Below are 15,127 nucleotides of genomic sequence, written 5' to 3' on the forward strand. Positions count from 1 at the left end.
CCTGTGCCATTTGTCACCCTTAGCCAGAGAGGACTCAGAACCTAAGAAACAAATTGATGGCTCGTGGCTTGTTAGTGTCAGAGGTGCCTCCGACTTAGGCTGGGTAAAGCCAACTAAGCCCCATCTAAAGCCCAGGCTGTAGTGTCCAGCTCGCTGTGGCCCGACTCTTCGAGCAAAGAGATCGCCCAGCACTGATCCATCTTCCACTTTGAAGTTGTTGCTGTTATCTGCCTGCGGAGGCAGATCAGCGGCCCATTTCCTTTGTCGAGCCCGCCTCCGTCTGGTGTCTTTCTCCAGTATTGAGCCGAGGTTCGGCTCCATCTGGAACCGAGGCTCGTGGTCGTCCCATGGCTCCATCCAGGAAGAGATCTCGGTCTCCTCCCCTGGAGTCGATTCTTCGCTTCGGGACGATCTTCCTCGAGCGGAGCCATCGAGCGATCTTCAAGATCTTCTCCAGGCTGTCAGACCACGATTTAGGAGGGGTGAGCCATGGACTGTTGAAGTCACAGGCACTAGCCCAATGCTGTCTATGTTTCGCCTCAACAGACTCCTGCTATTTCTCAGAGTTCGAACTTCCTCCTCCGACTCTCCTTCAGGAGTTCGAGCCGGAGCGGGCCGACGGAACTTCCTCCACTGAGCCGAGCATTCCCTTCGCTCCGACCTCCCTCCGGTGACGTGGGTTTGAGGGCCCCGGGTCGTCGAAGTCTCTTTGTCGGCTCCGAGGTTATGGCATCGACCTTGTCCCGATGCGTCGAGCCCTCCCTTGTCGGCATCGGTGAGCTCGCAATCACATCGCTTCTCGGAGCTCTCTCCGGGGATTCTATTCCGTTGATCTTCGAGCGGGATTCTTCTGGCCTCCTGGGAGTGGCCTCGGGGAAGGATGAGTGTCCTAGCCTAAATCAGCCGCCAACGTCTATTCCTTTAGCTCCTTGATCTTCGTGCCTGTTGATGTCTTGCCAGTCTCTCCTATTCTTTAGCTCCTCCATCCATTGCCCAGGTTTCCCATTGAATAACTTCCCTTCCGAGGTTTCTCCTGATCCCGCGGCAGAACCCGTCCCAGAAGAATAAGAGGAAGAGGAAGCACACAGACTCCACTGAGTCTACTACATCAGTAGAGGACTTGGAGGGCTGAGTCGTGAGGGAGTTCCCTACTCCCTCCAGAGGGATGCGTTCCTTTTCAGAGATCCTGAACCCTACAGAGGGGGACTGGCCTTCCATTGACCCCCTCCGAGGATGAGTCAAAGTACCTTCCATTCCACCGATCGGGACCTCCACCCATTTTCACCCTTTCATGCAAGTAGTGGCTCGGAAGGCGGCAGCCCGCTTCCTGTGGAACCAGTTCCTAGTGGGCCCTCCAACTACAGCCCCTCTTCCAGAACAACAGTCTAGTTCGCCCTTTGATGCTAGCAGCAGTGGCGGCCCTGCAAAAGAAGGAACTTCTTGGATCCCTCTGTTTTGTCTGCTCCTCCTTCGGCCTGCAGGAGGACCATTTTAAGGCACGCAAGCGGATGTTTGACCAGTGACCTTGCTTTCTTCTCGCACCTTTGCCTTTTGTCACTTTTTCAGAGCCACATTTTTTTCTCAACTAACCAGGGAACAGTGGTTCAGGATCCCCATGACTGGGGCTCAGGAAAAGATTGCCTCACAGCTAGGAGTCCTCAATTCTTTGGCGACTCCTCCCTGCGGCTCATTTTTTATGCAGCCGATGGGGCTTAAAGAAAATACAGGCACAGGAGTGGCACTTTGTATGCCACTGCAGCGGATGGGGCTTGGTAGAGGGCCTAAGGCGCCCTTCACCAATACCCCCTTTGACGGCCTGGCTTTGTTCGGGCCTCAGGTGAAGGGATACATTGAATTGTAGAACAAGACTGCAAGACTTGGCGACCCGTAGGAGTCCATTTTCTCCACTCCCTTCACATTGACCAGGTCAGGGTCAGAGGAGGAGAATGTGGTCTGTGAATCTCAAAGGACACACGCCCGGACACACGGGTCAGTTTACCCCCAGAGGCAGAGGGGGTACACGTTAGGTGTGCCCCTAGCAGAGGGGGTCCGGTGAGAATCAGGGGGGCAGGAGACTCTCCCTCGATAAACCCTTCCAGCATCCCTGAGGTGTTGCTGCCCCGACTGCCCACCCTTGGAGGCAGTCAATGAGATTGTCGCTGTACCCACAGCCTGGCTGCTCCCTCTCTCAAGACAAATGTCAGGGGTCGATCATAAGCCAGGGCTACAATATCCCCTGGTTGAGGTATCCCATTCTATCCCTTCCCTTCCAGACGCCTCACCCGGTTCAATCCCTTCAGGAAAGCAGGAGGTATCAAAGCTCCTAGCAAAAAGAGCCGCTCCGAAGGTGCCAGCAGACCAAGTAGGATCTCCTACTACTCAAGATTCTCCAAAACCTCAAAAGGACAGACCATTGGAGACCAATTCCTCCAAGAGCAACTAAACAAGTACCCAAAGAAGGCAAGGTTCCGGATGGTCACGCCAGTCCATTCTACCCTTTTGGGCAAGGACAACTGATGTGCTCAACAGACCTTTCAGGATGCGTAGATTATCATATAAAGATTCACAGGGACTCCAGAAGGTTTCCTCCGCCGCTTGGGTCCACACTAATTCAGAGCCCTGCCTGGCCTCACTACAGCCCCAGAGTGTTTACCAATGTATGGCAGTGATGGCAGGCTCATCTGAGACGCTAAGGATTCAGCTCCCAGGCGTGATTCAGACGACTGGCCCCTCTCCGCCAAGCCACCAGGCATCAACTTCTCAAGGCCAGACTACACTCTGCAAATCTGCAAACAATTGGTTTCTTCCAATAAACTTCGAAAAAGTCTTTCTGTCGCCTTGCCATTATCTATTACCTTATAGGCGCGAAAATTAAACATCAGCATGTCAGCCAGACTCACAAAACAAAGAATTCTGACATGCAGAAGTATGTTCGGATCATATTACTCAGCAAGAAGATCAGAGCACAAAACAAAGAATTCTGGATGGGTCTTATGGCTGCGCCATTGTTCTGTTGTTATTAGCCCGCTCACATGCGCCTTCTGCAGGATGTTTCGCCAACATGCATTCATTATTCTGCTCCCGGAGAGTCGGCGGATTTTTGTCACGCAGTCGCGGTCATTTGTTAAGCTCAATGGTCATGTCTTCTCTCTCTCCTCCATCAGGGTCGAGATTTGTTCCCAGTTCGATGTCCACAGTCACTTCTGGATGCCTCTGATCGGGTGGGGCATTATCAGGGTGATGGTCCATGGGACTTGGCAACCCACGCCCGACCATCTGCACATAAATGTCCTAGAGATGAGAGCAGTGTTGCTAACGTTGCAAGCCCTCAGCAACTTTCTTCCCTTAGGACTATTGCAGTTCAGACGAGAACATGTCTGGTAGTCAGGCATATCAATGTTGCAAGCACCAGGTCCTACCCTTCCCTTCGAGAAGTGTTCCAGACTTTTGGGTACAAGCCTCTCATCTGGTCTGATAGCAACACATATCCCCGGAGATCCAACCTCTTAGCGGACAGACTCTCCAGAGCTATTCTCATGCTGACACGAGTGGCCGGTCACAATCGGTAGTGGATTAGATTTTTCAGAAGTGGGCTTCCTTCCCATGTACCTTTTTTGTTTTCTCTCAAGCAAGCAAATGCCCGGACTTTTCACCTCTTTCTCTACCAGGCCATTCAGAAGTGGGGCTTCACTAGATTGGCCCCACCTTCACCCCCACCTCTTTCCATTTCCACTGGATTCCTTCACAAGTTATCTAGAAAGCTACCGGGATTGAGAGCCATTGGTTGATCCTCATTTCCTTACTGGCCTCTCAAAATTTGGTTTCCGTCTCACATCGCTCATCTCCTGGCTCCAGCCTCTTGGCATCTGACCAGTTCCAGATCTTCTGACCCACCACCACAGTCGGGTCAACCGCACCGGCCATTTGCAGCATCCAACCTCAGTGCTTGGTTCTCCCACTTCCCAGTCGGGCCAGGCTTCCTATGATCTCTTGTTCTCAGAACATCATAGTAGCTTCTCTTAAGTCTTCCACCAGAAAGATTTATGCTAGTAAGATTGGTTTTTTTCTTTCTGGGCGAAGTCTATCTTCTTAGATCCCTTTTACTGCTCAGTTGCATTCAGTTTTGACTTTTCTTTTGGATTCAAGTCTAAACTCTTCCTCTTCTACAGTGCTCACTGCATTCAGTTTGGATAATTTCATGCTGGTTTTTTTTCAAGCAGCATAATGTCCCAGTGCCTGCAAAGCCTTTCTGAGAGGTAAGGCTTCTCCTGAAGCCTCCAATCAGAGATCCTCTCTGCAATGGGATTTGAATTAATGCTGGCATCCTTGATTCTACTATTTCGAACCGGGTTGCTACATGCCCTTAAAAGTTCTGCTCTCCTGAAAACAATTGAGGTCGCTATTACTCAGCTAGAAGGGCTTCTGAACTTCAGGTTTCTCTCTGTGCTCCTTACCTGATTTTTCAAAGATAGGGTATCTTAAGAACTAATCCATCTTTTTTTGCAAGGCCTTGCTTCCTCCCGTTCCCCTTACCCACCAATCATTGATTTGCCAGTTTTTTCCCTAATTATTCAGACAAGTTGAATAAAACTTCTGCCCATAGATCCATTAACAGATCAGATATTGCTCGGGATGAACTAAATTCAGAGAAAATCTGATCAACTATTCCCTTTCTTATGCATGTCCATGAAAGGGCTCAGTAGTCTCTTGGACTCCCTTATCCAGATGGCTGTCTTCATCATTCTTATTTTTATCGATCTTAGAGGCAGAACACTATCCTCTCCCAGTCTCTACATTCTACCAGGAGCCTGTCCATCCCCACAGCCTTTCAGGATAGGTTTTATCATCTTACCATTTCCAAAGCAGCATCTTTGGGCCACTCACACACATGTCTCTCATTACAAATTGGACTTGGCCTAGACAGGCTGCTTGGTTCTACAGTTCTCAAACGCCTGTTCCATTGGAGTCACCCAGATAGCGTCCAGACGCGAAACCTTCCATCCAGAATGAAGGCGTCCAGGGACAACTTAACATTTAGAAGTTATGTGCATAAGTTAACGTTCCATGTTAGTTGTCTTGCTTCAAGGTTAAGGGCCCCTCCCTCCTCTGGCCTGAATTGATCTTGATTGTACCTTCTTTTTGCTGGGGTACTAATACCTTTCCAGGAGAGTTATCAGTAGGAAGAGTCATAATTGTTAGTGGCTATTGGCCCAGTTTCTCCCACTTAGTAATCTTCTTCCTTTTGAAGCATCTTTTGGTTTTCTAGCCAGAGTTATTTATCTGAGGTAGTCATGCCTTGCATCATGGGATACAGGGTTGCCCCTTGAGCTGGTAAATGAGTTCTCGAGCTAGCAGGGCAGAGTCGGAGCCGAGGACTGCCCGAACCCATCCAGCAAAAGGAAGAAGGGAGAGAAGACAACTAACATGGAACGTTATGGTAGTGTACATAACTTCTATGGAGCGTTATAGCAAGGGCAGAGTGGGCAGGAATTAGCCTGTCTAAATACTTATTGTTACTTCTTAATCATATCTCTTTTTTTCTTTTATTTATACTCTATTTTTAAACTCCACTTTTATTTTAATCCAGTTATTAGCTATGACTTCTGAATGATTGTCTATATTCCCTGATAACTCTCCAATAATTTATGCTACCCATTCCTTAAATTCCTCTCTTTTTAACAGACAGGTGTGGAAGCACTAGTGTCTCATTTGTACTTCATTATCCTGCATTTTTATCTTGGTTGTTATTGGCGCGTGATCAGAAATAGTTATTGGATGTGTGTCAAAGCTGTCAATTAAATGCAAGTGTTCCTGTGAAATATAATTTATGTCTAGTTTAGATCAGTTACTGTACCTTGGGGAATAATATGTAAATTCTCTCAGAGCTTCTACTACTGAATTCAAGTCTTCCATACCAGATATTTTCATAAATGTCTTCAAAAATCTACTCTGTTTTGTTATTTTTTCCTGGTCCCCGAGAGACATTCTCACTGTTGCGATCAAGGTTAGAGTCCACACCTGTAAGTAATATTAGCTGCTGAAAGCTGATTATTTTGCTCCATATTTTCTTAACAGCCATAATAGCAGTTTTAGGTGGCATATAAAAACATGCAAACATAATCTTCCTCCCTTATTAGTAGCACCTTTCTACCACAAATGTACCATTATCTGTTTTCCTCTTCTGTCAGTGTTGGAGCTCCTCTGGCAATTAGTATAAGTATTCCCTTTTTCCTTTGTTTCTGATATTGTGCTGAATATCTGTCCGGAAATCCTTTATCAAATTTACATGCTCACTTCTTTCCAAATGTGTCTTCTGTAGAATTGCTATTTGCACTCTGCATTTCTTAATGTAATTCAGTGCTCTTATGTATTTGTCTCAACCTGTGAGGACATTCATGTTCCAAAATAATATGCATAGTGTAGCCATTATGATAAGAATTTATTATTCCCATGTATTATATATGACAGCTTTTGAAAATGTCTATTCCAGCTTTTGTGTTGCATGCACCCACTAATGTTTGACGGGTTGATCTTATATACTGTTGTTTCTTGTTATTTCCATTTGAACCTATGTCACATTTTACAAGACTTTTTGTTTTAATGAAAACCCTCAAAAATTAAAAACACACTCCCAGAACCCCCCCCCCCCCAAGAACATGTTAACTTAAAACAAACATACAAAACTATGTATATCTCAAATAATGAAGTTTATCCCTCCTGGCAGGAATAATTGTCAAAAATCAACAGCTAAACCCACAGGCATTACCTAACCTAAAATTAAGGTTAGCCATGCTAATGCAAATGTTACAGCCTATGCTACTTATACTAATTGCTGTCTGTTCTTGTCTTATCTTTATTCCCCTCCTAAATGTGAAAAACACCTTGTATACTTTCAGAAAATATTAACTTTTAGCCTTAAGAAAAAAGTGCACTGGCTATCTTTAAATAAAACTAAATTGTACAGTGTTCTAGTAAATGCATTGAAGTGTTCAGGTGCCAGAAAAACTCTCTGTTATTCACTTCAAATAATTTCTAACTTTATTTTTAACTAACCTGCTTGCCCTTTTTACCTTTTAATTGTACATTTTTCACAGTAAACAGTTCCAGACATTTTGAGATTTATTGCCTTCACCTGCAGTCAGCTTGTTTCCTTGTAAAAATAAGAACATAGTGTACAGTTGCTGTCGGTTGCAGACTTCTCAACTCACATTGAACATTTATTTGCTAAAGATAAACTGTTCATTACATTGTGTTCTTTATTTTTAAACCCACTTGCTTACATAAAAAAACATATCAGATTAAGCCAAGACCATTAATCCAGACATTCACCAATGCAAATGTAAAAGAAAACATCTCTTTTCTACATATATTATAATCAGTCCACTTTTACAACCCATCCCTCATTCCAGTAGCCCAAGATTACAGCTTATTAATTTAAACATGCATTTGTCTTACCTTTCTTCTCTTTTTACATTGGAATATCTACATTTTTTAAAAGGAAAAAGGTAAAAAAGTACTTAATTACTGTAGTATATTTATCATATACAGCAATCACTGCAGATGCTTTATTATGTAACATGTATTTTTTATTGTGAAGTGTTTTATACAAATAATGTTAAGAACAAAAATGTTTTATTTATAGTTACTTTTCCGTTTTTCCTTTTTAGTATCCTTCCAAACATTAATGCCATGAAGTGGGGTATATGCCTGTTGGTCCCCACAAGTTTAACAAAGTTAACAAAAATCTAGTCTTTCTCAACCATTTTTTTTTCTAAAGCCACATTTCACAAATGTGATTGATGCTTTATAGTCTCACATTTATTTACTAACTTCAGTGTTGCTGGACTTCTTCCTGTTCATCTCCATCTCCCAACTACATACTCCATTTCAAGTCCAAAGTACTCCTGATTCTACTCTGTCAAGCATTTTCCTTTGGAGCATTGGAAAAAGTTTTGCTGGCAAAGTCTGTGTAAGCTGTATTATCAGAAGTACCTCCAAGATGTTCATCGTGCATACAGCTGCATTCATAACAGATGGGTTTTCCTGCCATCAGGCGGGTCCTCGGTCGGCCGAATTCCAAAGTCTAGGTCCGATGTCAGATGTCGTCGCTTCTTCCCTGACGTCAGTGCGACAGGGGTATAAAAGAACCAGCCAACGCCATTTTCTTCAGTTTTTCTCGCCCCAGATGTCAGGTGCCCCCAGAAGGAAGGCAAAACATAAATTTATGTAATAATGCAATGCAATAAAATCAAAAAACAGTAGTTGCAAGCAAATACACCATAAAAGAATACCCCAATCATGTTGTATGAGGAGGTGTTAGCCATTAGGCCTGTCCCAAGAGGGGAAGGAGGGAGGGAAACCTGGACTGCAGCTGTATTAACACTCGAACATCTACATTTATGGTAGGTACAAAACTGTACTATGTTCATCGTGATATTCATGCATTTGTTCTCTGTTTTCAGACTTTTTTTAAGTAATTTTGGGGCTCATGCGTACAAGTCTCAGAATTGCAATTGAGCACCTGTATATATGTGTGTGCGTGTGTGTATATATATATATATATATATATGTGTGTGTGTGTGTGTGTGTATATATATATATATATATATATATATATATATATATATATATATATGGGTCCCCTACTATTTACCGAAACGCGATTCCGACAAAGAAATCACCGACACCAAACCGACAACGCAGTTGACCGACACGCTGGAATCCCGACAGCTGGAAGACCGACAAGGGGAATGTGTAAGCGACCTGGTAAGTATGCGATAGTGAGGATTTAGGAGTAGGGAGCGGACAGGTAAGTGTGCAATAGTGAGAGATGTAGGGTTAGGGTGTGTGATAGGTGAGTGTGCGGTAGTGTCGGAGCTTGGGGTTAGGGGTGAGTAAGTGAGTTAGGGTTAGGGTGCAGGTAGGGAGAGTGTGTAGTGTCGGAGCTTGGGGTTAGGGGTGGGTAAGTGAGTTAGGGTTAGGGTGCAGGTAGGGAGAGTGCGGTAGTGTCGAGCTTGGGGTTAGGGGTGGGTAAGTGAGTTAGGTTAGGGTGCAGGTAGGGAGAGTGCGGTAGTGTCGGACCTTAGGGTTAGGGTTTGGGTTAGGGCTAGTGGATATGTCCTGTAGTGTACTGTGTCGTTTACGTGTAGTGTGTCGGTGTTATGGTGTTCGGTGTTATGGTGTTCGTGTTTTGCGTTGTCGGTACTTTTTGTTGTCGGTCGTTTGGTGTCGGTGATTTCTTTGTCGGCGAATAGGCGTTTCGGTAAATAGTAGGGGACCCATATATATATATATACATACATACATATAGCTACACATATGTGTATGTGTGTGTGTGTGTATATATATATATATATATATATATATATATATATATATATATATATATATATATATGCCGACAAACACGTCTAATTAGTCTTGTACTGGTGTAGGTGTCAGTTCTTTGTCTTTTTGATTTGCAGGCATTTTGCATGCTCTGTGTTTGTGGGATGAACTGACAAGATCATTGGCTAAGTGGATACTCCTTCTATGGCTTGTTTTGTCATAACATGTGCTGGCATAGGGAGCTTGTACCCCCTTAGTGTGGGGGCGTCTGCAAAAATATACTCATTTGGAGTAGAAGGAAGGGAAAGAAAGATAATCGCTTTTTTAGACCCATGGCAGATGGTCTCCTCATAGATCAATTGATATGGTAAGAAAGTGATTTTATTGGTAGTATTTATTTTTTTGCATTTACTTGACAGATATACATGAAAGGTATGTTATGTAAGACACAAGAACTGATGTATAAAGCTATATACTAAATATTTTATCTTTTTTTTTTCCAGCTTAGTTCAAGTGTCTGGTCACCTCAGTCTATAGAACATTACTTGCAACAATATTGCTTACCATTTTTAAGAATCTCCAGTCTTCTTCAGCACCACCTCTTTGGTGATGAACTGTTGAGTTGCCAGGTATGCTAAATAAATAGTATTATAGTTGTTCTCAACTAATTTTTTACTTTTGAGTAATGGAATAGTAGGTCACCATAGAACTGCTTATTTTTAGGTTGAAGGAGCTGAATGGAGGAGAGTGTTTCAAGGAGGGAACATGGTAATTAAGCACTGAGAGTATCAAATAATTGTTTCTCTTCACTCGTTGTGCCATCAAAACCCTCTTGTATGGAGATGCTGCTAGTTTATGATTAATGAAGTATTACACATTATTGCATTTTCATTTCACCCACCACTGCCTTTGCTTTTCTTTTCTGTTCTGTTTAGAACCAAATTCTAGTAATTCTGGGGCTTGTGCTTACAAGTCTCAGAATTACAGTAGGAAACCTGTGTGGGTTTCTAAGAGATGTTATTGAGTTTTGAAAGATCATTCATGCCAGCAGCTAGAGTCCACTTCCTGTTCTAGAAAACAAAATTTGCCACTGAAGTGAGTTCTTTAGAAGGAATGAGAGCAGTCATTTTGGCATCTAAAGAAGCACTGCACTGAGACTACCTGCAGAACCAAGCTGAACAGGACTTTTGTGTGATCGTGTCTAGTTTACCTGTTATATGTTTTGTAGCTCTTCATACTACAACTGGAGGAATCTCATGTCAACCCCTCTGATTTATCCAGTATGTTTTACTAAAAACAGGGTGGCAAGTATTATCCTGCACATTGAGCCTCTTGCATCTAAAGGGGCCTCATCGTATGTGCTTATGAATCTGATAGGTGTTATTGCTGTGACCTCTTTGATGGACAGTCTGCACAAGACAGCACTGCAGCTGTCAGTGAGGGTTCCCTGGTTATAAAGCCAGAAGATGATGTCCAAGTGTCTGTACATGTCAACTTGTTTTTTTTTTATTTTTTTGTTTATTTATTTTTTTGTGTGTGTGTGTGTGTGTGTGTGTGTGTGTGTGTGTGCAGGTTTTCGGTGGGTGGGGCTTTCATTCTTCACCGTTAATTAATTCATATCAGAAGATCGAGCGCTAAAGATAGTGAGCGCTCTTCTGTCGAACTTAAAAACACGAAACCTTAAAATGTCAAAGGAACAGATCACTGAATTTTTTCCCAGGGAAAAAATTCGCTGATCCAAAAAAAAAAAAAAACCAATGTACAGGCAAAATAAAGTGGGGGGCTTCGCCCCCCACACCCCTAACTTAAATATACCAACTCCAAGATCGCACCACAGTGGAGAAAACAGCAAAGTCTGGAGAATTGCCTGTCAATTTTTTTCCCTTGGAAAAAAAATCAATGTTCCGTGCCTTCCACATTTTCAGGTTTCTCGTTTTAAAGTTTGATATAAGAACATTCGCTAATTTAAGCATTCGCTGTTCTGATAGGAACCCGCACAATCAAGGGATTTCACATCCTGAAGATGCATAGTTTCTATAGACTCTCTGGAGACTTTATTTTCTTTCTGTTGTGTCTTATAAGTGAAGTTGTTCTACCATAGGAACATTTTCATCCCTGCTTCTCAGAAAGATTATGATGGATAATGTGATTATGTGGAATGTTAACATATAAAATGGGAGGAATGATTCCCTGCTTCCATGAAAGTCATAATGATTTGACTTTTGGCTTTCAAGTATAGCATTCTGCTGTCTCGCCAGGCAGTACATCCAGCCATATATTGTGACTCTCTTGCCAGTGTACATAAGGTTCTGTCATCACTACTCCATTGAGAATTCAGCTACGATGTGATATAGGATAAGATACACCCCCCCCCCCAAAAAAAAAGACACACAATTCCCTTCATCACACATGAGGAAATATCCTCCTCACTTTTGTATGTACTTGCAGGTATGGTTTGTCAATAGATGCCAATTCCTTCAGTTGTGAAAGAATCTTGGCATTCAGGAAGCCCTGTTGGTATCCAGGAGCTACTGCACTGGGCCTATCTGCAAAACATTAGCTTACAGTACTTATGCAAGTTTCTTATGTTTGGCATGTCAGCACATTTCTTCTTTCTTATTGTGATGAGGAAAGTAGTGGTGAGGAGAAAAATTGCTGCCTTCATTACTCTTGTAAAATTCTGAATTGAATTACAATAGACAGTGCTGGTTATATTTGGTCAGGCAAGTGTATATATATATATATATATATATATATGTGTGTGTGTGTGTGTGTGTGTGTGTGTGTGTGTGTGTATATGTGTGTGTATATATATATATATATATATATATATATATATATATATCATAATTTATTAAATAATTTAGGTTTATTTTCATTTATGCATCGAATGAACATTTTCGGTAATAGTAAACTTCGAAAACAAGGGTGTATTGGCGAAAATGTTGCTAACATGATATTGCGAAATACACATCTCACCCTTCCCATAATCACCTACCTACCCAACCCATCCCTAGGTATGCAGGGCTGTGCCCCACACCCCCTAACTTAATATTCCAACTCCGATTGCACTACAGTGAGGAAAGGGATGCATTTCACACAACCGCTGACCATGTCCCATGACCGAAAGTTAGAATTGCGAATGCACAGTTCATTCACAATGCAAACCTTCATGTCACCTGCTGAAGTATTCAACATCTGATGTTCGAACATAGCGCATAATGATAGTATATATATATATATATATATATATATATATATATAATTTATTTATTTATTTAGGTTTATTATCATTTATTCAAAGTGAAGTCGGTCAACGCCCCTTCTCAAATAAAAATCGGAATACGACCTATAGGCAACAATGTTGAACACTAATATTGCAAATACACATCTGCCCTATCTTGACCCATGTTAAAACCCATCCCTAGGTAGCAGTCGACATGTATTTCGGCAATTCCAGTGTTCGACATTGTGAATTTCGCACAATCTCGGTTGACCATGTCAACAGTCGACCAAGTACATTTCGGGTATCTGATAGTAAACCATTTATTTATCTGCAGCTCAGTTGAAGCAGCTGGGAGAAGGGATCCTCAAACATATCTTTTATGGCTGAAAGCGAAATGTCTGCCTATCATGTGCATTGGTGTATAGCCATTTATTTGTTTAACAAGATAATTGTGTTCAATGTTGACCTTGTTATAATGCAGCTGTATCATATCTGAGGTAGCTGCACTCATTTGTTCTCTGCAGTCTCACCTTGCTTTTAAGGTCACCAGATTTACCTGGTACTGAGAACACTACAGATATGTGTATAATTTGTGAAGTGTCTGAGATGGTGACTAAAATTGAAATCTTCTGTTGGGAAAGATAATAACACTCACATTTTTCATTGAGAAAAGAGTGGTTGCATAAAAGGTATGCTGCTTAGGCCTGATTAATAGTGCCTAATCTGCTAAGGAAAATAAATATTGGTAAGAATACATTAACCATAGTTAGGAACTGTTAAGATTAAATAGAGGTGTAGCTAGCTGTTTTGTGACCGGTGCTGGTGCTCCACCAAAACAGGAAAAAAAAGTTCTTCACACAATTTGATGAGAAAGAAAGAAAACAGCTTTTTCTTCTTTTAAACTGTAGCACATTGCTGCAGTTGTCTACCACAAACAGTGTCAGTACACCACTTCAATTTACTCCTCATATGCAATACAGGCAGTTATAATCAATAAATAATGATATGCACTAAAGGACATTGTGATCTGTAGTGAGAGTGTGGAACATGTGGAGGAGACCCTGGAGAGGTGGATATATGCTCTAGATAGAAGAGGAATGAAGGTCAGCAGGACTAAGAATATATGTGTGTGAATGAGAGGGAGGATAGAGGAATGGTCAGGATGCAGGGAGTAGATGTGGTGAAGGTGGATGAGTTTAAGTACTTGGGATCAACAGTTCAGAGTAATGGTGAGTGTGGAAGAGAGGTGAAGAAGAGAGTACAGGCAGGATGGAGTGGGTGGAGAAGAATGTCAGGAGTGATTTGCGACAGACGAGTACCAGTAAGAGTGAAAGAGAAGGTCTACAAAAGGGTAGTGAGAACAGCTATGTTATATGGGTTGGAGACAGTGGCACTGACAAAAAGGCAGGAGTCAGAGCTTGACGTGGCGTAGTTGAAGATGTTAAGATTTGCACTGGGTGTGATGAGGATGGACGGGATTAGGAATAAGTATATTAGAGGGTCAGCCCAGGTTGGAAGGTTTGGAGACAAAGCCAGAGAGGCAAGATTACGTTGGTTTGGACATGTGCTGAGGAGGGATGCAGAATATATTGGGAAAAAGATGCTAAGGATGAAGCTGCCAGGTAACAGGAAAAGAGGAATGCCTAAGATAAGGTTTATGGATGTGGTGAGAGAGGACATACAGGTGGTTGGTGTGACAGAGCAAGATGCAGAGGACAGGAGGAAATGGAAATACTTGATCTGCTGTGGCGTCCCCTAACGGGAGCAGCCAAAAGAAGAAGAAGACTAAAGAGCGATCTGGATCGTCCAGTCACATCTGGGTCAGCTGCCCACTTTGCGCTATCCTAACTTCTTTTCTGAGAGTAAAGCAGGAATATGTAATAATGGTCAGGAAATATAGCAAGAAATTAGGAACTGTGCTATTTTTAATGCTGAGCGCAGTAACTGAAGAGAAAAGATTGTTTGTGGTTCCCAGAAGATTTACCAGTACTGTGGGTACACTGTTGTGTAAATATTGAGAGCAACTGTGCATTTGATGGGACAAGATGTTTTCAGTATTAAGGTTTTATGTAGTTAATATGTGTTGATTGCTATTTAAAGTTTTCTGATGTATAGAATTTGATGTATTTTACAAGCAGATATGTTAATTAGTTAAAAGCTATGTTTTTAAGATGTAGTATTCTAGATGTGATGATGTTTGACGTGGTCCATATTACGTAAGCAAGCAACTGAAGGAAACATTGGGAATTCCAGCACATGAACTGTAGTCCTAACTATTCACATTATAATGGTCAAGTTTAGAGGACTGTTCAGATGTCAAAAAACATGTGAAAAAAATTGCAGAACTTTTCCACTTCATGGTTTAGATCTTTCTGTGGCTCTGGTGTTGACAAGTCCTAGATTAAAAAGTAGGATTCTTACATTATCTTCCTTAATAAAGCTTGAAAATATGAGCAAAGCACAAAAGAGAATAAAACAAAGTTTCAACAAAAGTATTGTCCATTAGTAATAGGGGATGTGTGTGAATTTAGCAAGGTTCCGAAGAGAAACAGCCAGGTGTGGCTATGAAATAGT

General features: G+C 42.2%; 1 protein-coding gene across 4 annotated transcripts in view; it reads left to right on the forward strand.

Moving 5' to 3' along the window:
- The window catches only part of UBR3 (ubiquitin protein ligase E3 component n-recognin 3), a 4,226,407-nt gene that overhangs the window by 3,865,893 nt on the left and 345,387 nt on the right, over positions 1 to 15,127 (forward strand). For all 4 annotated transcript variants that reach the window (XM_044075499.1, XM_044075501.1, XM_044075502.1 and 1 more), the window contains one exon: positions 9,831 to 9,956. In XM_044075499.1, the coding sequence (XP_043931434.1) occupies positions 9,831 to 9,956 (126 nt within the window). The remainder of the gene's footprint in view (positions 1 to 9,830; positions 9,957 to 15,127) is intronic.

Source organism: Protopterus annectens, chromosome 6.part1 (assembly GCF_019279795.1).
Source record: "Protopterus annectens isolate FY-2018-M chromosome 6.part1, PAN1.0, whole genome shotgun sequence".
In the NCBI taxonomy this organism is placed as follows: Eukaryota; Metazoa; Chordata; order Ceratodontiformes; family Protopteridae; genus Protopterus; species Protopterus annectens.